Here is a 22,453-nt window from a genome sequence, read left to right on the forward strand (position 1 = left end):
AGAAATCCGCCTGCCTCTGCCTCCCAAGTGCTGGGATTAAAGGCATGCGCCACCACTGCCCGGCTTTAGCTGAGTTTTAAAAGCATTTGCTTAGCATAAAAGGAGCTACCTTGGGGTAGCTCTCCAGCAGAAGACTGACCATGGTGGATGAACAAGCCTGTAATCTCAGCATTGGGTTAGTGGAAACAGGAGTATCAGAAGTACAAGATCATCCCAGGCTACACAGAGAGCTCGGGGCCCACCCAGACTACAAGAGACCCTATCTCAAAAATATTTGTTTTTACAAAAGTAAGGCTATTTCTCATCATGTAGTGTACACCACTAAATAAACAAATGTTTACATATTTCATTTTCCTACAGCTTCTAAAAACTTTTGGTAGGAAAAAGCTCCAGAAGGGCTAAGAAGGATGATCCCTCAGTTGGTTCGCACTTGCCCCGAAAGCATGAGGACCTCAATTCAGTCCCCAGAAAACAGAAGCTGCTGTGGTGGTTGGAGCATAGGATACAGAAGGGAGTCAGCAGAAGCAGGCGGATCCCAGGATTTGCTGGCCAGAGAGCCTACCTCACTTGGCAGGAGATTTCACTCCAGGCCAGTGAGACGCCCCATCCCAAAGAAAAAGGTGGATGACACCTACACTATGAATTTTAACGCAGAATTTATCATTACTATACCAGTTGCCATTTGACAAGCATACCATCAAGTTTACAAAACAGTGTCCAGGAAAGGACCTGGTTTCTGAAAGTGTTCTCCAGACTCATTAATATAACACTTTTTGGGATAGCGAGGGTGCTGGAGTTGTGGATCTGCTATTCAGAGCGTTCCTGCTCTTTCAGAGTACCTGAGTTCAGTTCCCAGCATCCACAGAGTGGTTAAAAAACCTAGGATGCAGGCGCTGGGGTCACAGATGAGCACCTAGGATGCAGGTTCTGGGGTCACAGATGAGCACCCAGGATGCAGGCGCTGGGGTCACAGATGAGCACCCAGGATGCAGGCGCTGGCTTGTAACTCCAGCTCCAGGGGATTCAGTGCCCTTTTCTGGGCTCTAAGGGAATTGCAGTCACATGTACACACGTACACACACACACACACACACACACACACACACACACACACAAATAAAAATAAAATTTTAGAGTAACTAAATAAAAGACTTTGGAGGGCTGGCAAGATGGCTCAGTGGGTAAGAACACTGCTCTTCCGAAGGTCCTGAGTTCAAATCCCAGCAACCACAGGGTGGCTCACAACCATCTGTAATGAGATTGGATGCCCTCTTCTGGTATATCTGAAGACAGCTACATTGTATTTATAATAATGAATCTTTGGGCCAGAGGGAGCAGGGACTGAGTGAGCAGGGCCAACCAGAGTGAGCAGGGTTGACCAACAACCACATGAAGGCTCACAACCATCTGTACAGCTATAGTGTACTCATATATATAAAATGATACATCTTTTTTTAAAAAAATAGACTTTGGAAAGCTCTGTGCACATAATATATGTAGACCTCATTTGTCTCTTTTGATTACTTTTTTCTAAGAGGCCCTCAGATCCCCTGGAACTGGAGTCACAGACAGTAATGAGCTGCCATGTGGTGCTAGGAATCAAACCTGGTCAATCAAATCTTACTAGCTGGGCCATCTCTCCAGGCCCATGAATGTTCCTTTAAATCTACCCCTACCCCTACATAATTATTATAATACTTCCAGATATTGAGTATTTCATGAGAATTACATTAAAAAAATTCACGAACACAAGAATCTCCAGGGCCATGGTTCCTCCCCCCAGCTGCTTCATGCCCCCTCCCCTCAAGGATGACACAACTTGGAAGGCTTCTTTCAGACCCATCTGTCCCCTGCTTCCTCCTCACTGTGCTTCAGGACAGAATTTCACCCAGTTCCACGGGTCTGGCAGTGGCACAATGCTTGCCTAGCATGCACATGGTCTACATGGTCTGTCTTCATCTAATCTCTTCCCTTTCCCTTCACCCCCTTCCCTCCAGGCCTACCCCTTACCAGGAAACTAACACACACTGGCCCTCCTAGCCTCTGCACAATTCCCTTGCTCCTTCTTTTGATAAATAATCTGATTCAGAACCATGTGGTTTGCCCAGAATAAACAGATCAAAAGATACAGATATGTGTTGGGTGGCCAGATGTTCATGAGCCAAAACTCATAAATCTGGTGCCCAGAGAAACAAGGTTGAGGGGCGGTAGAACCTTTGAGAGGTTTGCGTCTTAACTCCACCCTCATACAGTGATTAATGATGTTGGATGAGTTCTTGGTGACTGCTTATTGTGGTTTCTTTTCTCCATGCACCCACTTGCCTGCAAGGTATAACACAGCACAAACGCAGGAACAGCCCTGAGATTATGAGACTTCCAGTCCCAATAACTGTGTACTACATAAACTTCAGGTTGTTATATATGAATTATTCAGTGTCTAGTCTTTGATTATACCAATGAAACAGACATTATTTTAAAGGACTTTGTCTTAGGGTTTCCATTACTGTAAAGAGACACTGTGACCAAGGCAACTCTTATAAAGGACAATATTTAATTGGGCCTGGCTTATAGGTTCAGAGATTCAGTCCATTATCATCATGGCAGGAAGCATGACAGTGCCCAGGCAGGCATGGTGCTAGAGGAGCTGAGAGTTCTACATCTTGTTCTGAAAGTCAACAGGAAAAAACTGTCTCCCATGAGGCTAGAAGGATGGTCTCAAAGCACACCCCCACAGTGACACACTTCCTCCAACAAAGCCATACTCCCTGGGGCAAGCACATCCAAGCCACCACAGACTCTTACGGTAAGCCAGCCTCAACTTCTTAGGAAACCAAAAGTTCTTTAGGCTTCCATATGCCACAACCTCCTCCCTCTGTCCCCTGCCCCTCTCCCTCTTCTGAAGCCATCATGTATGTCTACATTCTGCCGTGGACTGGGATATTTCAGTTCCATGTCCACATACTGAAACACTAACCTAACGCCTAATGTTTCACTGTATTCATAGGCTATATTTACCTCAAGACGAAGGTAATTAAGGTTGAATGGGGTCATAAGGTGGGGCCTCAATCTGACAGAAACTAAACTCAGAGGAGACAGCAGGAGTACCTCAGCACAGAAGAAGGGCCACCAAAGGTGAAAGTCAGAAGGTAGCTCTGGTTAGCTGCCAGAAAGGCAAGCCTCGCCAGGAACCAACCCTTCCAGAGCCCTGATCTTGGACTTCTAGGCTCCAAAAACAATTGTATTTCAGCCATCCAGTCTGCTGTGCTGTTGTGACAGCCACTGTGACTAATGCATCCACATGCCTGCCTGACCCCACACCACTGTGACCAATGCATCCACATGCCTGCCTGACCCCACACCCCTGCCCTCATTGTGAGCACCTTCAGTGGAATCTTGTACTCTGTGTACACCTAATGGACCCACCGATCACTGGGTGGATGGATGGATGGATAGATGGATATGTGATCAGACAGACGGGTCAGGATTCTCCTGAGTTCCAGCTGTGGTGTTTTATTAAATGATTTATGAAGGGGGCTCTGTGTTGTAGGGGATGAAGGAGAACCAAGAACAGTGACATATGCATAAAAACACCAAAGGAAACACATTGTTTTCTATACTAAAAATGGGAAAAAAAAAAAAACAATTTAGCAGAAGCTTTTTGTGGTAGTAGTCATAAACCAATTTTTATTTTTAAAGATTGCTCTGAATTATTTAGATACAAAATAATGGAGAAAGAGAAGCTAATTCAAGTATCAACTGAACAAATCTTAACACATCCATATAATAAAGTAGAAAGTAATGAAGTACTAGGACTTCAACATGGGGGAACCCTTAAAAAGCCTAAGCTGGGAACAGTGCCACTCACCCCAAGTTTCAGCTACCCAGGAAGCCAAACTAAGAGGGTCACCTGAGCCCAGGAGTTCACATCTGCCTGGGATACACAGTGAGACACTCTGAAAACAGCAGTCATAGCTCAGGGTTGGAGATGCTTACAATTGAGCATTACAACCTGATTGGATCCACAAGATAGAAGGAGACAATCCTCCCATCCCCAAGTTGTCCTCTGACCTTCACATACATAGTATGGCACTCGTGTATGCACATATATACACACACACATACTTGGAGGTAAGAGGCCACGCCTCAAGTCTCTCCCTAGCCTTCCCCAAATAGCCCTAAGAACATGCTAGAAGTAAATAAATATTACTATGCTAAGTGAAAAAAGCCAGGGAGAAAAACCCACAGACTATCATTTCATTTCTCTGACATGTCCAGAATGTGGGACTGAAACATACAGCAGTGTTGCCAGAGGTGGGGTGGGTGGAGATGGGAGTGTCTCATAGGTATGAGGTTTCTTTTGTGGGTAATAAAAATGTTCTAAAATCTGTTGTGGTAACCATTACTCAACTCTGTGACATACTAAGTGCACTGGATTTTACATGCACTTGAAATGTTGATGTTGTATGAGTCATCTCACCAAGGCAAAGCTGAGGAGAAATGGAATGCACTCCCAGAAAGCATGCTGTTTTGAACATTATGGAGCTGTGCAGAGAACACAAAGGCCGTGGTTCTCAGCCTTCCTAGCGCTGTGACCCCTGAATACAGCTCCTCATGTCCTGGTGACCCCAACCATAAAATTATTTCTGTTGCTTCTTCATTACTGTAATGTTGCTACTGTTATGAACTGTAATGTAACTATCTGTATTTCCCGATGGCCTTAGGTGACCCCAGTGAAAGGGTCTTTCAACCTCCCCCAAGGGGTCTTGGCCCACACAGGCTGAGAACCATCATACCAAGGGAAGACAGACCAGCATCAAGTCATGTGTGCATAAATGTTTATTTAGTTAGTTTTTTGTTTTTTTAAGATGAGGTCTCTCGCTGTAGACTTGGATGTCCTAGAATTCACTCTGTCACCCACAAGTTGAGAAACATCCCGCTAAGGGAAGACAGATTAGAATCAAGTCATGTGTGCATGAAATATTTTTAATTTATTTATTTTGTTTTTTTAAGATGAAGTCTCTCTGTGTAGTCTTGGTTGTCGTGGAACTTGCTCTGCCTCCCAAGTGCTAGAATTAAAGGTATGCGCCACCACTGCCTGGCATGTACATGAAATATTTTACAAGGCTCTCATGACTAAATATTCATTTAGTTTTTTTTTTTAACTCCAAGCCATGTAAATGTATTGACTATTACAAATTACCTTTATAAAAATAAACTGTTTTACCCTCAATCAAAGATAGTTTTCCACACCTATGCTTCACTGGTCTACACAATGATACTTGGCCATATGGACAATTGGGGGCCCAAGATTGCCTACTGAGTTAGATGCCCCCTCCATACAGATGATAGCAAGTGAGATCTAAATGGTTGGCCCTCTAGACTGGCGGTACAGACGAAGCACCCACCAAGGAGCCAGACCAGACTCTGCTGCTCACATGCTCGTGTTACTACGGCTGCCACAGATGGAGCATTACTGTTAGTTTCCCTTAAGCAACACACCCTTTAAATAAGTAAACTGAAATGTCCATAAAATAGTAAGGTTTTTTGCAAATGCACCTTGAAATAAATTTTTTTTAAAAATCTACCTAAAATTACGTCACGAACCTCAATTTTGGAAGTCCTGATCTGTGGAAAAATATATATATAATTGACTCTCGGGGCCAGGGTTTCCATCCTGGTACCTCAGAAAATGCAGTTTATTTCCATTTTGGTTTTTGTGTATATGAGAGGGGTAGTTCATGATTTGAATCTCACCCTTGTCTAGGCCCAGACCAATGAGTCTGTATCATCCACTTCAGGATATGTGCTCCCTGGCTGAGTACGGAAAGGCTGTTTATCACTAAGGGAATTCTTCAACCTCTGTGGAACTCGGTTTTCTCATGAAAGGAATGAGAGGATTAAGTAACCATGTCAGTCTCGGGCTGTAGCCGTCTGACTGCTCGTCTGACTGCTCCGTCCTGGTTGGCAATCTCAGGTCTCCAGGTCTGCTGCTGTCAACAGGGCAACTGCTGTTTCCAGAGTCATTACCATCTCTTCGGAGATGGCTCTTTTTCTCACGTAGACTTTTTGTCTTAAGGAATACTATTCATATCTTGCATTTTAAGTCAAAGTAGGAAACAGTGACGTGATTACTGCTGGAACGAATGGATCCTATCACCATGGCCACTGAACACCTGCTAAACCGTATAGTCAGGGTTATAAAGAACACTTATGAAATGACGGGTAGTTCCTAGGAACTCCACCCCTAGAATTGACTCAAAGGAAAACAAGCAAAGTTGCTGCCAGCTCTTCGGATATACAGCACTATTTATTATAGCAAAGAATAGTTAAGAACACAAATCTCCAGTAAATAGGAGTCTGGAGAGGCAGCCCGGGGTACAGTGCTTGGTTGGCATGCACAATGCCTGAGATTCGGTGTCTGGCATGGGGAAAATTGAATAGTCGGTAACGGACAAAGTTTACATTTCTTGTTCAGTCTTGGTGAACTTAAATCTGAGACGACACATAAGCATGCTCAAAACACAAAGCAGTAACAGTTGTACAACTGCACACAAGCGCAACAAAGAGGGAAAGGAGAGCACCAAAGGGTTAATCGCTATGTCTGCTGGTGAGGCCAGCTAATGTAGGGCGTCAGTTCCCCTTCTGCATTCTTCCATACCTTCCTTCTCTCCTCTGTTCTTCGTCACTTGGTTCCTTCCTTGTGATTTAGTATCAGAAGACATGAAGCACTTTCTCGGATTTTGTTTTCAGTTTTTTGGGTTTTGTTTGTTTGTTTTTTGTTTTTTTTAAAGATTACATCTCCTTTGCTTAATTCTGTGGGAAATATCTAATCCATTCACACATATTTATTGAGAATATATTCTCAATATATAGAAAGAATATAGACTATATTCTCAATATAAATTTGCAAAGGACCTACACAGGATCTGCCAGATACCATTTAGTATAAAAGACTCTACATAATAAACCGTAACATCTGTGGGAACAATCTCATGGCGCCTCCCAAGCTTTGCTTTTGTTCTTACTAAGGGGTTGTCCATACTTCTTTGAAGAACAAGTGACCCCCGACATCCCAGGACCTGCAAGTTCTGGATTTCAAGTATCAACTAGATGAGCCAGGCTCAGTGGAAACCATCCCAAGGGGCCTGGCTAGGGCTTCCCTCTGAGATCTGTAACTTTTCCCAGCTGAACAAAGACCCAGCCCCTCTGTGTACCTTGAACTTTGACCTGCAGAGACTTCTCTCATGAACTTTTAGTTCTTCTAGCAGAGCCTGAAGGATCTGCAATTCCAACACTGTGATGAAATTGAGGCAGGAGGATTGCTACAAATTCAAGACTAGCTAGAGCAACTGTGTGAGACCCTGTTAAAATGAAAAAACTTACTTCCAATAATGAATCTTTTAAAGTTTGTATTAAGAGAATATTTGTCTTTCTGTGTCATAAAAAAAGAACTGACCATTAAAACTGCTGATTGGGAGCTGAACAACTTTGTGTGTTCCTTCCCTTGGTCTCTCTAGTCTCTCTCCGTGCTCACTTAACAGGGGTTAAAGTGTAGCAAGAAGCTTTGTTTCTTTATTTTTCAGAAATGTATCTAAATACCCTCCCATTGACTCTTTTCAAACGGTCTGTGTTTTCCTGTCAATGAGCATTCTTTGCCACCCATAGTCAGGCCAGCTCTAAGTCGGTCTGCAGGTCACCCCTAAAGACTTCTTCTGTACTTTGACTAGCAGCAAATGAGCCAGGCAGTCTCAGGACTTGGGACTGTTTGCAGTAACTAACCTTGCAATCTGTATCACTAAGAGCATTTAGCAAGAGTCAAACAACTTAACCTCTCCATAAGGTTTAATTAACTGCAACCTTTATTATTTCTGAAGGTCAACATTAGAAGAGAATGAAAACATGCTCCAGGGGTGCAGAGGATCCAGCCAAAGAAACTGAAAACAGTGGATTGACCCCCACCCCCTATTTGAATATCAGTGTCTTTTAAACAAACAAAAAACAAAACAAAAAACACCCTTTCCTAGAAATTAGCTATACACTCACCAGGAGGGAGTGGGCAGGTAAATAAATCGCAGTAGATTCAGCAGACACATGGCAAACAGTGCAATGGACATCTGTCTCCATATGGGATCATGGGCTGAATGCAGTGCGTGAAAACGTCGGATGTAGAGTAACTTGATACACTGAGGTTGTACAAACGAGCTTTACACAAAGACATTTGCAGAAGGAAATACATTGTTTCTCTCTGAGGAACCTGGCTGAGGCAGGGACTAAGAGAAAACTTTGTTTTTTACTTTAAGCATTTCTGTTTTCCCTTTTCTCCCTGACCTTTACTTTCTTCATTTTTTAAACCTTGAACAGGTATTATTTCTGTTTATTTCTAAATAAACTTCAAATGAATTTCAAAATAGGCACTAGTTTGTAATCGAAGGTCAACACTATTGTGGAAAAACACATCTGGTGTAAGCTTTTTAAAAATAGTTTACAGCTGTTAGATGGCTGGCGCCTGTAATCCCAGTACTCACTAGGGAAGCTGAGACAGGAGGATGTCAAATTTAAGTTAAAGTTATCCTTGGCTACATCGAATGACAGTCTCAAGAAATAAATTAAAAAATGCTTTTCTTAAAATAGAACTTACCACAAACCCACCCGTTGTAAAGTGAAATTAGTTGACTAGATTTTTGTGCTGAGTTAGAAGAATTTGGCAGGAGAAACACAACAATCATTTATGTAATTGCTACAAGGATAACTTTAGTGCCTAAAATGTCTGGGGGCAACAAAATCTAAGCCAACCTTGCGCCTGCAATGAGGATAAGTAATACTTGACCTTGCAGAGAGAAAGGTCAGAAGTACAAGATCCCACGGAGCTTACCATGGGCGGGAGGGGGTGTAGGGGAAAAAAAAATAAAGCTAACCCTGGCAGAGCTAAAGCCTGCCTTCTGCGTCCAAGGACACGTGGAGAGGCAGGCACAGCTTGTGAGGCTGGAACCCTCCAGCAGCTGCCAGCGGGGTCGAATGAGCTTCTAAAAACAAAAGGGCTTTCCTTCAGTCTTTGAACTTCCTAGTCCCTTCCTCCCCCTCCCCCATCTACCCGAAACTGCCCACGGAGGCCAGAGGATTCGGGGCTCAACGGCTCTTTCCCCAGGCGAGGTCGGGGAGCACTGCACCCGCATCGCAGGACCCTCGACCCCGGCCCGCAAAGCCCCGCCGGGACGATCGCACGCCTCCAGCCCTCGGTCTCAGCTCCCACCTGTGCCCTGCAGCATGTTCTGGCGGAGCAGGTCCCCGCTGGAGAGGTGCTTCAGCTCGAAGTATTTGGTGATGCGTGACGACACAGTGCCCTTGCCGGAGCCCGGGGCCCCCATGATCACCGCGCGCAGCAGCCGCCCCGACGCCCCCATGGTAGCGGGTGGTGGCCCGAGCTGCGCAGACGCTGGACTGCGGCCTGGCCTGCGCGCTCACAGACTCCGCGGCCCTGGAGGGCTGGCAGCAGCAAGCGGGCGGTGGCCAGGGCGCCCGGCTCTCCCGGAAGTGAGCGACGGCCACCGGGGCCGCCCCGCGGGCTGCCGCACCGCCCCTCCGCGCCCCTGCACCCCACTCCCTTGGGCTCCACCCCTCGCTTCTTGGCATCCCCAGACCCTTGTGCCCTGTGCTGCCTTATCCCAGCCTGCAGGCTGTGCCCGTCTCCCCAGTGGACAACCTCTGATCACCCCCTTCTACTTCTAATCTTCCTCTGGCATCTCTGGATGGCTAGATTTCATTTTTTCCCTCTGTGTTCATCTTTTTCACCCTTAGTCTTTTCTAAGAGCCAAGTTCTGTCCTGCTCAGATCCAGCAGGAAGCAGCATGCCCCATATTGTGTCCCCTCTGCTCCTCTGGTTCACCAAATGCCCCCCTCCCCTTTTCACACCAATCCTCCCTTGACCTTCTTCCCTCTCCCTTTTCACCCCATTTCCTTCTCCTCCAGGGATAACCTTGAACCCTCCTCACTGACGTTTTCATCAAGTGAAGTATGTTGTCTCATCTCCCTGAATTCACTTTCAGAACCAAAAGTAGCTAGCTGCTAACTGTTAACTTCGAACTAGCTCCTTCAGAAATGCATTCATTCCAGGGGGAGTTATCCAGTGCCCATTGTGTGCCACTGTACTCAGAGGCCTCCGAGAATGCTATGCTGAACAAACCCTAGTTTCTGCTGCTGGTGGTTTGTTTTCTTGCTTGTTTGTCCGTCCAGTGGTGAAAGCAAACGAGTAAGGGCTTTTGAAACAGTACTGTGAACAAAAAACAGTAACAAACCAGCAGGCAGTGGTGACACATGCCTTTAAACCCAGCACCCAGGCAGAGGCGGGCGGATCTCATGATTCCTGGCCAGCCCGGTCTACAGAGTGAGTTCCAGGACAGCATGGGCTACACAGAGAAACCCTGTCTTGGAAAAACAAACAACAACTAAACAGAAGGGGTGGAGGGCAGTGAAGGCCTGGCATTGGCTCTGAATGAAATACAGAGGGAGAGTGACGAAGTAACAGAAGCAGAAGAGAAGCGATTGAGTCGTATTTTACCTATAAAATGGATGCAGGAGATTAGTGTGGAGTAGAAAGGTGTGTGAGTTGCCTGTACAAGACCAACTACAGGAAAGTGCTCAGTGAATGTTGCCCACTGTCCGTGTGATACGGTTTTTTTTTTTGTTTGTTTGTTTGTTTGTTTGTTTTTTTGTGCTGGGCACATGGAAAACAGAAAAGTGTCTCTAAAGGAAACACCATGTGTGCCCCTCAGAGGCTGCCAAATGACTGGTTCAAAACTACTTGCAGTTTCCAAGTAAAAATTCTTTCGGGGGTCGTGGGGAGGGTGGCAAGGGAGGTTTGCTTTCTCAGAGAGAAGACCTGGTCTCCGTTGGCAAGGTGAGGCAGACAGCCCTGTCTTTAAAAAAGCAAATGAGCGGCTCTCACATTGTTATTACTGCACAAGAAGGAGTAAATAAGTTAATGACACAGTCAATGCCTGTGTGTGGAGTTAGGAGGAGAGCATGAGGGTACCCCGAGGAAAGGAAGGGAGGAAGGGAGGAGAGGCAAGAAGGGTACTGTCTGGACAAGAACAGGTTATGCAATTCCAGAACCAGAAAACCTGCTGGTGGAGAGAAGCATGTCCAATCTCCACAGTCGGGAACACTTGTGGTTTCAGCTTTGAAAGCAAATCTTTGGAAATTTCAATTATGGGGGTAGGGTGTTCAAACAGTCGATGGGTTAGAGAGTGTAGCAACTAAGGACCCCCTTCCAGAATCACAACAAGCAAATACACAAACCTGAACAAAGAGATCCATTGCTTGTTCTCTTGGAGCTAATGTTCTATTGGGGAGAGAAGACAGAAGCAAACATGTGAATATATAAAATGTGAGGTGTTTAGAGATTTAGGGTTGGAGGAAGCAGGATGTGTGGTCACTTTAACAGGCCCACAGGAGCTTGCCAACTTCGGCTTCGCTCAAAGCTGTTGATTACAGAGGAGTAAGAGGCTGCCAAGCTGGCATGTCTCCTGGCAACTGGGCTCAGGGCAGTCATTTCGACACACACACGTATTTATTTACGTGAGTCTTTGTTTTCCTGTTTAACTTACTATTGATAATGTTGGAAGGCAAAGTTAATTTGAGTTTTAATCTAGCAAGGGTGCCTGAACTTTGTATGGCCAAATGTTTCTACAGATCCATTTGTGTTGAAGAAAGCTCAGAGGACTGCCCTGTGTGTGGTAGGCATTCAATAAATGTCTGTTGGTAAGAAACTAAGGAGTATTGTTTTGTCACATTAAACATTAAATATTTCAAATCCCTAGAAGGGACAGAGTGGATCAGGGATTGTAGGTATGTGGCCTAGGTTGAACTGTCTCCCTAAAATGTGAAGGTGTGGCTGGCACTAGGTCTCAGTGACTCAGAGTGTGACCTCATTTAGAGAAGAGCTGTTACAGGAATAGTTAGGGAGATCATGTTGGGGTGGTCAGACATCGTCTTTACCAGATGTGATATGAAGACAAGAATAATGTGTGGTAACAGGCAAGAGACTGGAGTTGAAAGGCTGCAAGCCAAGGAATACCAAAGAGCAGTGACAGCACCAGATGCCTAGAGAAAGACGAAGGCACTGTTCTCTCTTAGAGGCCTTACGAGAACTCCCCATGCTGCGAATACCTTGCTTTTGGCTCAAAGTTTCCCAAACTATAAGAGAAATCGCCTCTTCCCTTTAAGCTGAACCTTCCTGGCCGTTTGTTACAGCAAGGCCTGGGAAATGAATATACTCGTTCCAGAAATCTGCGTGTGTGCACATTGTCTCAGCATGTTGTCTCAGCATGAGACAGGTGAGTGAGAAGGAAGGATAGACAGAGTCAGTGTCTGGGAAGCCCTGGCTAGCTTAGAAGTCCAGAGAAGACAAAAGAACCCGGAAGAGGAAGGAGTGTCTGGTACCTATTGCAGAAGAAGTGGCCCAGGCCTTTGATGGCTTAGCACAGATTTAGCTACTCGAACTCGTTCTTCATGGCTTACTCACTGGGCTGGAGGGCTAGGACAGATTTGTCCTTCTGCTCTTCAGTCTCCTGGTCTATGGTGCCTGGGTTCCCAGAGGGGAGTGTGTTGATATGTACATTCTTATATCTCTTTCTGCCTGACTCTGAGATACCTCATTGGCCAAACCTCTGTGTGTATGTGTGTGTGTGTGTGTGTTAATAAAATAATATCACTCAGAGAGACTCTTTATTAATTACCTATTACAACTTAACCACTTATCCCAAAACTTAGCAACTTAAAACAATGATGGCTATCATCTCATAGTTAGCATCCATCAGGAATGCAGACACCTGCACAGCTCGGCTAGGTGCCTCTGGCTCAGGGTCTTAGAAAATGCTACAGCAAAGACATTGGCCAGAACTTCTATCTTCTCCAACCACAACCTCCAAACCCCCTGATGTAGTGTTGGTAAATCTCAGGTCCTTGGTGATTGTTGGCCAAAGAGAGCCATTTCAAACCTGAAACGGGAGTTGCAAATGTAGCTTGTCGATCGAGTCTTTATGTAGTGAGTTTGAGGGCCCGGATTTGACTCCCAGCAACCCAACAGACAAGCACACAAACCTAAACAAAGGAGATACATTGCTTGTTCCCTTGAGCTAATGTTCTGCTGTGGGAAGAAGATGGACACAAACATAAAAATACATGGAATGGCGGATGTTCAGAGGTGCCACAGAAAAATATAGAAGGAGAGGAGACGTGGGATTAGGATAAAGCTGTTGCTGTTCTGTCACACAGGTCAACATTTCGAGGCCGAGAACAAACCATCAAGATAAAAGGAGGAAGAATGTTCTGGAGAGAGAATGGAAAGATCCAAAGAAAGGGCGCTGAAGAGAGGAATGCTTGGAAAGCAGTCTGGAAGTCACGAGTCTGGAGCAAACAAATGAGGAGATAACCAGAGAGTGTGGGAGGTCGAGAGAGTCCACGTCCCTCAAGGCCTTATCAGCTGCTGGGGCCAAGTGGGATTGTCTAAAGATGGCCGAGGCTCGCACCCAATTTAGAGACCCGGTGCTCTTCCTGTGTGCTGTTTCTGTCACTTCCCGACTGAAGATGCCAACTTCTGAACTGCGTCGACTCATGTGACTGTTCTAACGAGCTGAGTAAGGATAGGCCCTGAAGGATGAAGCAGCTTTGGTTTTCTGACTGTTTGGCTGCAACACTCAATTTGGAAACCTGCAGTAGCTGGGTAAGGAGTCTGACTAGCCAGGACACAGCAATGTACGAAAGCCTAGCCCATGTGGAGAAGCCCCATAAAGAGAGACACACACAACCCACCGCTAGCTAAAACCATCCAGCTGCCCTGTGGTTAAAACCAACCAAATGCCCTATGATAAAAGACAATGATCGTGATGGTTTTAAGTGTCAATGTGAGCAAGCGTGCCGTGGCACAAGTCGTGAGAACTGGGTAGCCAGATGTGACGAGACCCACCTTTAATCTCAGCACTTGGGAGACAGAGGCAGGCAGATCTCTCTGAGTTCCAGGCCAGCCAGGACTACATAGTGGGATCCTGCCAGACAAGATGTGCCCATGAGACGAAAATGGAATAGTTGTTATGGGAGTAACCAACTATTTCATCTTTGATTTTGAGACTAACTCTACAAGAGGGGATTCATGCCTGGCACTATAAATCTGGTCAAAAGTCTACGGCTTGAGGAGGTTGTAGGCCCTACTTGGGGAAGCTCCTGCTGCTCATTTGTTAAATGGACATGTCATCAAACTGCCTTCTAAATATGCTTGTACTCATAGGTAAATGGCACTCTCACCGTTGGCCAAAGAAATTTCTTTGTGCAGTAACAGTCCATGCCAACACACATAACTACCTAAGAGTGCTGGGAAAAGGTGTGTTGGGTGCCCACCTCTAATTGTGACATCTCTATCAACCTCCCCGAGGCTCCAGGGACTTCGTGGAAGAGGGGAAAGAAATCAAGCAGATAGAGCTGGAGGGCGGGGAGGAGTGCTATGAAATGCTGTCCTCTGGACACGAAGTGACCGTTGTACTCATGAACTCCGGGCAGCTGTGCTTATCTGCATAAGATCTGCACAAGATTAAGCCAGTCAGCATGAGCTGGGAAGAGGGGTCATAACCCTCAACCCCAGCTAAGAAACTATTAACAGTTAACAGCAGCTGAGGGAGGAGCACATATGGTGGGTGGAAGGTGGACGGGGCGGGGCTTTCTAGTAGGCTGAATGACCCAACACCCAGGAACATTCAGGCAGTACTAATTGGAGTCTGTAGGGGTCATGAAGGGGGGGGTATGTTAGTGGTAGGAGCCCAGAGAGCTAGGAAAGGGGTATTTAGTTGTTCTTGGATACATTCAAAATTCATTGTAAACATCTATAACATCTGACTCTATCTTGTGTTCTGTAACATGCTGCTTGAAACTAGACAATTTAAAGAAAAGAAATGAGTTGTCTCAGAAATCTGGAGGTTAGGAACTTCAAGAGCAAGATGCCAGCATGGGCCTTCCTTTTGTGTCTTCCTCTGGTAGAAGGACTGACAGCCCACATACCAACTGTTCTTTATTATGACTTTAAATTCACCTAGAGAGTGAAGTCCCACAGCTGAACCAATTCCCAGCACCATCACAGTAGCAATATCAACGTGAGTTCTGAGGGCAGAACCTTCAAACCCATGGGACACCTTCTGTGAGTTCTGCACCCTTCTGAAAACTCTTGTCTCAGATCCAAAACACATTCATCCCACCTAAGTAGCTCCATTTTAATGAATGAAGTAGCCTTAATTCATTTCAACTTCTGCTTTCCCTCCAGCTTTGAACCTGTGAAATCAGACACGCTACATGCTTTCAAAGCTCAATATTGAGACAGGGATGAGTTATTCTCATTTAAAAGGGGTAAAACAAAAAACAAGACAGGGTTAACAGGTCCCAAGTAAACCCAAAACCCCACAGAGCAACCACATGAAATCTTAAGGCCTAAAAATAATCTTTGGCTCTAGGTGTCACTGTCCCACCATGAGGACAGCAGCACCTTGAGTCTCTGGACACCTCTTTTGTGTGCAGTCCACACACCTCTCTTGGGCTGGAGTCAGGACCCTGACTCTTCTAGGCAGTCATTTCCCATCAGTGGTTCTGTAGTTCCAGGGTCTCAGAGGGGGTCTGATTCCACAATTCCACTAGGAGTTCTTCTAGTAGAGGCTTTTAGTCTGAGACACTGAGGCAAACTGGAAAGACAGAGGGAATTCTGGGGACATGAGAAGGACCCAAAATCTGGGCCCTTGGCTCCAAAATCTGGTCTACATTTCTCACGGGCTAAGAGGCAAGAACCACAATACAACTGGCAACGTCAGGAAGACTGCCTCAAAGACAACCACCCTTTCTTCTCAGAGCTATCTCCAGCAAGAAAGTTCAGAAAAACTGATGCACCACTGTTGCTTAAGGCCAAAAATATTCTGTGATCTTTGAGGTTAACTTTATCAGGGCTCCCCTCTGGTCCTTAGGCCTGCAAGTCCACCCCATAAACCTCCTCGGGGTTACATTTAAATGAGGAAGTTCTTCATGATAAAAGGACAGAAGCCAGTTCATTTTCTACTTTAATTTTAAAACTTTACTAAGTTTTAATACCTCTTAATCCTTGAACCTGGTTATAAACTGGTTGTAAATTATATCCTTTGAGCAATGTTACTTACAAAGCCACAAGATCATATACATATGCTCAGATACACACATACAACATACTTAAGATGCTTCACTCTAAATGTTCATGCTTAAATTTAAAGTGCATACTTACCTACCATTGCCTAATAAATCCGACCCTGTTTCATGCTGACTCATTGAAACACTTTGGGGGAGGGCAGTGCAGGGCAGCAAGGTGACTCAGCAGGTAAAAGCTCTCACTGCCAAGTTTGACAGGCTGAATTCAGTCTCTGAGACCCACATGGTGGAAGGAAAGAATCGAGTCTCACTATTTGTCCTCTAACCTTTGAAGTGTAGGTGAGGAAGCTCGGCCTTGACCGCATCTGCAACCTGTGAGCCTGCAGGATTGGCACCAAGCAGCCACGGAGGTTTGCCATGTGCCCTTCTGCAGTTATGGCTAGGGCTATGTGCGCCCCAGCTGGTCCAGGAGACCCAGCGCACAGTCATCGCACTGCCTTGGGTAGGGAACCAACCATTCTGCCCACAGGAGCTTGTTCTGGGGATCCTGTGATGGGCAGGGCGTTGGTCATCACCTCTGTGCTACTGTGTGTGTTGCGGGTGGGGTGTGGATGGCAGGATGGGGAGGTCATTCTCCCAGTGCAGGGGAGCGTAGCAGCGGGCCCTTTCTCACCTTGGTACAGCTCTTGCTCAGCCCCAGCCCCACGTTGCTTTTAAACTTACTTTTCCATTCTTCAGGTGACTAGGCTGGAGGTTCGCGTCATCTCTATGACCTGCCTCTTTTTCTTTCCTTTTCTTTTTTTTTCAAATTGAATACTTTCTTTTTTTTTTTTTTTAAAGATTTATTTATTATATGTAAGTACACTGTAGCTGTCCTCAGACACACCAGAAGAGGGCATCAGATCTCATTACAGATGGTTGTGAGCCACCATGTGGTTGCTGGGATTTGAACTCAGGACTTTCGGAAGAGCAGTCAGTGCTCTTAACCACTGAGCCATCTCTCCAGCCCCCTTTTCTTTTCTTGTTTTGAGCTTTATTTATTATTTTTATTTATTCACTTTACATGCTGCTCACTGCACCCCCCACAATCCTTCCCCTCCCCCTCCTCTTCTTCTCCTCTGAAAGAGTGGAACCCTCTCCCCCGCCTCCTCACCCTGGCATATCAAGTCACTGTGGGGCTAGGTGCATCCTCTCCCACTGAGGCCAGACAAGGCAGTCCAGCTAAAAGAACATCCCACAGTCAGTCAACAGCTGGCTTGTCTCTTATTAAAAGATAAATCCCCCCAGTGATAGTGGCCCACACTTTTAATCCCAGCACTCAAGAGGCAGAAGCAGGTGGATCTCTAAGTCTGAGGCCAGCCTGGTCTAGAAAGCAAGATCCAGGACCAGCTAAGGCTATGTAGACAGACCCTGTCTTGAAAAACAACCAACCACCCAATCAATCAATCAATCAATCAGTAAAGCAATAAATTCCCATATTTAAATTGCTTTTATTTTTTTCCATGTCACCTTACGAAGTTAAAAGAAGTTACACAGCTCCCTGAATGACAGATGGCTCTTTTGGCCGATCGTGGGACAGAGTATGCAATTCAGACAAGTTCTTTGCCACTTGATACAAAGATGGCGCATGCTTCAGTTTACAGTACACCTCAGTGTGTGCTGCCTCATCCAAGCATTGTCTCCTGTTCATATTTCCACTTATACTCTGGTCACAACCTCTTAAGAAGAGTAGAAGTCCCCGACACCCTCCTTTTCTACCCAGGTCTCATCACGACCATTACAGCAGGGCAGGCTTTTTTTTTCCTAGTATTCTTGGAAACAGCCCAGCCTCCACCATCTAGTTCCACACGGTACGTGTCTGCTCCGTGGTACGTCTCGGTCACCTTAGTCCGTGTCGTGCCTTCTTCACACAGGATCTGAAACTGGGCTGCCGTGATTCAAATAATTTGGTGGCCCACAGCTCTAAAGGCAGGGGAATGCAAGATCAAAGTGCATAGGGCAGTCTGTAGAAGGGCAAGTTGGGAGCCGAGCAGTGCAAAGGGGCTGTGGAGAACACCCGCATGGAAGCCCTTATAAAGGCAGCAAGTGCATCCAGGAGAGCGGAGCTTCCACCGCCCCGCGCTTTGGCATCTCCTTTCCCAAAAAGCTTGTAAACCTAGCACAGGAAGGCTGTGGACAACCTGCAGCGAGCCTGTGCTACAGGGCAAGAGCCTGTCTCAAAATAAAACTAAATGGTGGCACACACCTTTAGTCCCAATACTTAAGAGGCAGAGGCAAGCGGATCTCTGTAAGTTCAAGGCCAGCCTGATCTATATGGTGAGTTCCAGGGAAGCCAGGACTATGTAGAGAGACCTTGTTTTGAAAAAAAAAAAAAAAAAAAAAAAAAAGTTGCCATGGGTCTTTGCTGGGACAGTCAACGTGAATAAAGGCATAGGAAATTCAAAAGTTAAGCTTAATTTGATCTAGAAATTTAATATGTGATAATGGCAGAAATTTAATAGGTGATATCTCATATCAATGGGAGGGGGGCCTTAATAAACCTCAGGTGAAGGGGCAGCTAACAGAAAGAAGAGATCTTTTGGGTTTTTTAGGGGCAGGTTGTTTTGTTTTTCAAGAAAGGGTTTCTCTGTGTAGTCCTGGACTCTATAGACCAGGGTGCCCTTGAACTCAGAGATCTGCCTGCTTCTGCCTCCTGGGTGCTGGGGCCAAAGGCTTGTGATGTGCCACAACCCAGCTAAAGAAGTAGTCTTATCTCATTCTCCATTATAAGATGAATTCTAGTAATCAAAGACCATACATATATATTTGCTCTTCTTTGTTGCTCGTTTGTTGGCTGTTCTGGGGATTGAATCCAATGTCATTCACATGCTTGGCAAGCATTCCACACCATAATTCTCTTAACTGATGTGTGTGTGTGTGTGTGTGTGTGTGTGTGTGTGTGTTGAGGGGGTGACTGGTGATGGAGTCCAAGGGCTTGCACATTAAGCAAGTATTCTACAACAGAGTTACATGCTTAGTTCTTTAATTGTATGTGTGTGTGCATACATTGGTATACATGTATGGGAATAGTATTTGTGTATGTTTGTGTGCATATGTGTCTGTGTGTATTCACGGGAGTATATATGTGTGTGTGTGTGTGTGTGTGTGTGTGTGTATGTGTTTTCTTAATTAGGGTTTCTATTGCTGTTAAGAGAAACCATGACCAAGGTAGTTCTCATAAGGGGGCAATATTTAGTCGGGACTGGCTTACAGGTTCAGAGGTTCAGTCCATTATCATCATGGTGGGAAGCATGGCAGTGTCCAGGCAGATAGTGCTGGAGGAGCTGAGAGTTCTGCATCTTGATTGGGAGGCAGCCAGGAGAAGCCTGGCATCCTCAGACATCTAGAAGGAAGCTCTCTTCCACAATGGGTGGAGCCTGAGCATAGGAGGAGCCCTCCAAAGCCCACCCCCACAGTGACATACTTCCTCCAACAAGGCCACACCTCCTAACACTACCACTTTCTATGGGCCAAGCATATTCAAACCACCACAGTGTCTGTGTATGTGTGTGTGTGTGTGTGTGTGTGTGTGTGTGTGTGTGTGTAATATGTGTGCAGGTGCTTGTGCACACAAGAGCATGTTAGGAAGAGGGCATGAGGTATCTTGCTCTATACATAGCCCTTTGAGAAAGGGTCATATGCTGAACTTGGAGCCAGGTTGGCTGCCAGCAAGCACTATCAATACTCATGTCTATACCTGCTTCAGCTCTAGGGTTTCAGCTGGCATGTACGCTCAGTTTTTTATGTAGGTAGCAGGACTTGAACTCAGATCCTCATGCTTACATAGTGTTTGCTAAGAGAGCCATCCCCTGAGGCTTTTTTTTTAAAGAAATGAAATTACATAAATAAGAAAATATACTGTGTTAAAATTCCTAAGAAAATTTCTAGGGATGGAGGAAATGGTCAAAATTTGAAGTATAAAAACCAACAAAACAATATAACTTTTATATAGCAAACACATTATAAGCAAAATCAAAAGACATGAAAATCTGGAGGAAAAAAATTCCAATTTATATTATAGGAAAGGGGTTAAATATCCAGGAGCATGGTCCTGGTGAGGGCAGTTATAGTTTTCCAACTTCCAAAGAGTAAACAGTCCCGCCGCAGCCAACTGTAGCTCAACATCAACTCTACTCCCGCCACAGCCAAACTGTAGCTCAACATCAACTCTACTCCCGCCACAGCCAACTGTAGCTCAACATCAACTCTACTCCCGCCACAGCCAACTGTAGCTCAACATCAACTCTACTCCCGCCGCAGCCAACTGTAGCTCAACATCAACTCCACTCCCGCCGCAGCCAACTGTAGCTCAACATCAACTCTACTCCCGCCACAGCCAACTGTAGCTCAACATCAACTCCACTCCCGCCACAGCCAACTGTAGCTCAACATCAACTCTACTCCCGCCACAGCCAACTGTAGCTCAACATCAACTCTACCCGTGCTACTACATGAGCTGCAACAAAGTTTCTGAAAATGTAGAAGCCGTCCTCCTGCTCTGGCAGGCCAGGTGAGGCACACTGCTGCTGCCTGCTCTAAACAGGGCTTTAAAGCCCAACAGGAAAGGGAAAGCAGCTGTGGAAAACAGGCCAGAGACAAGCGGCCATCTACAATCCGACAGGAGAAAAGGAGGAAGAGGAGGAGAAGGGGAGGAAGACAAGCCAATATACAGACAGGAAGGAAGGAAGGGAGGGAGGGATGAAGGGAGGCAGGGAGGGAGGGATGAAGGGAGGGATGGAGGAAGGAAAGGAGGGAGGAAGGAAGGGAGGAAGGAACAGAGGGAGGGAGGGAGGGAGGGAAGAAGGGAGGAAGGAGAAAGAATGAGTTCTTAGGGTGGGGTAGGGGTAGGTGAGTTGTCAGAGGGCTTGCCTACTGTGCATGAAGCCCTGGGTTCAGTCCCTAGTGCCACATGAAAACTGGGCATGGTGGCACACAGAAATAAAGGGGGTCAAAAGTTCAAGGGCTGCAACTGGAAAAGATAACCTCTGTGGTTAAAAGCACTGGCTGCTTTTCCAGAGAAAGAGGACCCAGGCTCAATTCTCAGCACCCACATGGTGGCTTACAACTATCTAACTCCAGTCTCAGAATAACCTAAAGCTCTCTTCTGGGCAACTTGGCGCTGTATGCATAAGGTCCACAGACATCTTCAGGCAAAAACACCCATATACAAAATAATAATAATAAAACAATAACAATAAATTCAAAACAATATTCAACTACAAAAAAATGAAGGAAAGGAAGGGAAAGAAAAAATGAAAAATAAAAATAAGCTCACATATATGTATATATAGAGATATGGACCTAGATGGCTCAGTGGTTAAGAGCACTGGCTGTTCTTCCAGAAAATCCAAGTTGGTTTCTGAGCACCCACATTGCATGCCTGCAATCCCATAGTTATATAATAAAGAGTATAACGCCCTCTTCTGGCCTCTAAGGTAACCTGTACTCTTGTGCACACACTCATATATATGTGCATAAGTAAAAATAAAAAAAAATAAATATTTTTAAATGATGCTCAGTTACAATCATAATAAAAATAAATGCCAATTAAAACTGTAATTGATTAAGGATAGAAAAATGTGAGATATAGGGACATGGGAAGAAAATAAACCCTGACTAAAGAGCCTTGTCAAAACCTCTCACCAGCTGAGAATCAAGAATTCCAGCACTGTTCACATTTCCATTGAAGGCTGCTAGTTTAAATGTACTATTTCTCGTATTTAAAAGTATTCTCTAATGAGATCTTTGAAATAGCAATGAACCGCCTGAGGACCGTGAGCCTGTGTGAACTGCAAAAATGACCCTTTTCTCTTCCAAATATTTTCTGGAATGCTCACAAACCAAACAATTAATGTTTCAGTGAAAACATTTGAACTTCCCAAGCAATTCTTTTGATTCTGGTTCTTACCTCAGCAGCTTGCAGTCCTCTCCAGAGCATGAACAACCCTGTGGTCTTAATAAAATTCTTTAGTGACACCTTAAAGATAATGTCAAAGGTCACCCAAAATCTTGCCAATGAAATGGCTCCTGCACGTTGTACTCTGACCTCCACACACACTTCAGCACGCGTGCACCCCCATCCCCACCCTGTCCCCACCCCCATCCCCATCCCATCCCCAACTCCATCCCGTCCCCACCCCCCACACATTAACTTTTTTTAATCACCAAACTCCTATACAAATATAGCTGGTATAAAGACAATGACTTCTTTCAGAAGGAAACGCCCACATTCTTGGGTGTGTCTGATTCTTTCTCTGAACTTTCTGTT

At 45.4% G+C, this 22,453-nt stretch overlaps 2 protein-coding genes across 2 annotated transcripts in view; one reads left to right on the forward strand and one right to left on the reverse strand.

The window, feature by feature from the left end:
• Positions 1-9,547, reverse strand: part of Ak3 (adenylate kinase 3) — a 27,640-nt gene extending 18,093 nt beyond the window's left edge. Inside the window, exon 1 of the mRNA XM_031390050.1 lies at positions 9,251-9,547. Within this exon, the coding sequence (XP_031245910.1) occupies positions 9,251-9,401 (151 nt within the window). The 5' untranslated portion in view covers positions 9,402-9,547. The remainder of the gene's footprint in view (positions 1-9,250) is intronic.
• Cdc37l1 (cell division cycle 37 like 1) overlaps positions 1-14,956 on the forward strand; it is a 63,264-nt gene extending 48,308 nt beyond the window's left edge. Inside the window, exon 7 of the mRNA XM_031390045.1 lies at positions 13,273-14,956. Coding sequence (XP_031245905.1) covers positions 13,273-13,365 — 93 coding nt within the window. The 3' untranslated portion in view covers positions 13,366-14,956. The remainder of the gene's footprint in view (positions 1-13,272) is intronic.
• Positions 14,957-22,453: the final 7,497 nt, after the last annotated feature.

This window comes from Mastomys coucha, unplaced genomic scaffold, assembly GCF_008632895.1.
Source record: "Mastomys coucha isolate ucsf_1 unplaced genomic scaffold, UCSF_Mcou_1 pScaffold21, whole genome shotgun sequence".
NCBI lineage: Eukaryota > Metazoa > Chordata > Mammalia > Rodentia > Muridae > Mastomys > Mastomys coucha.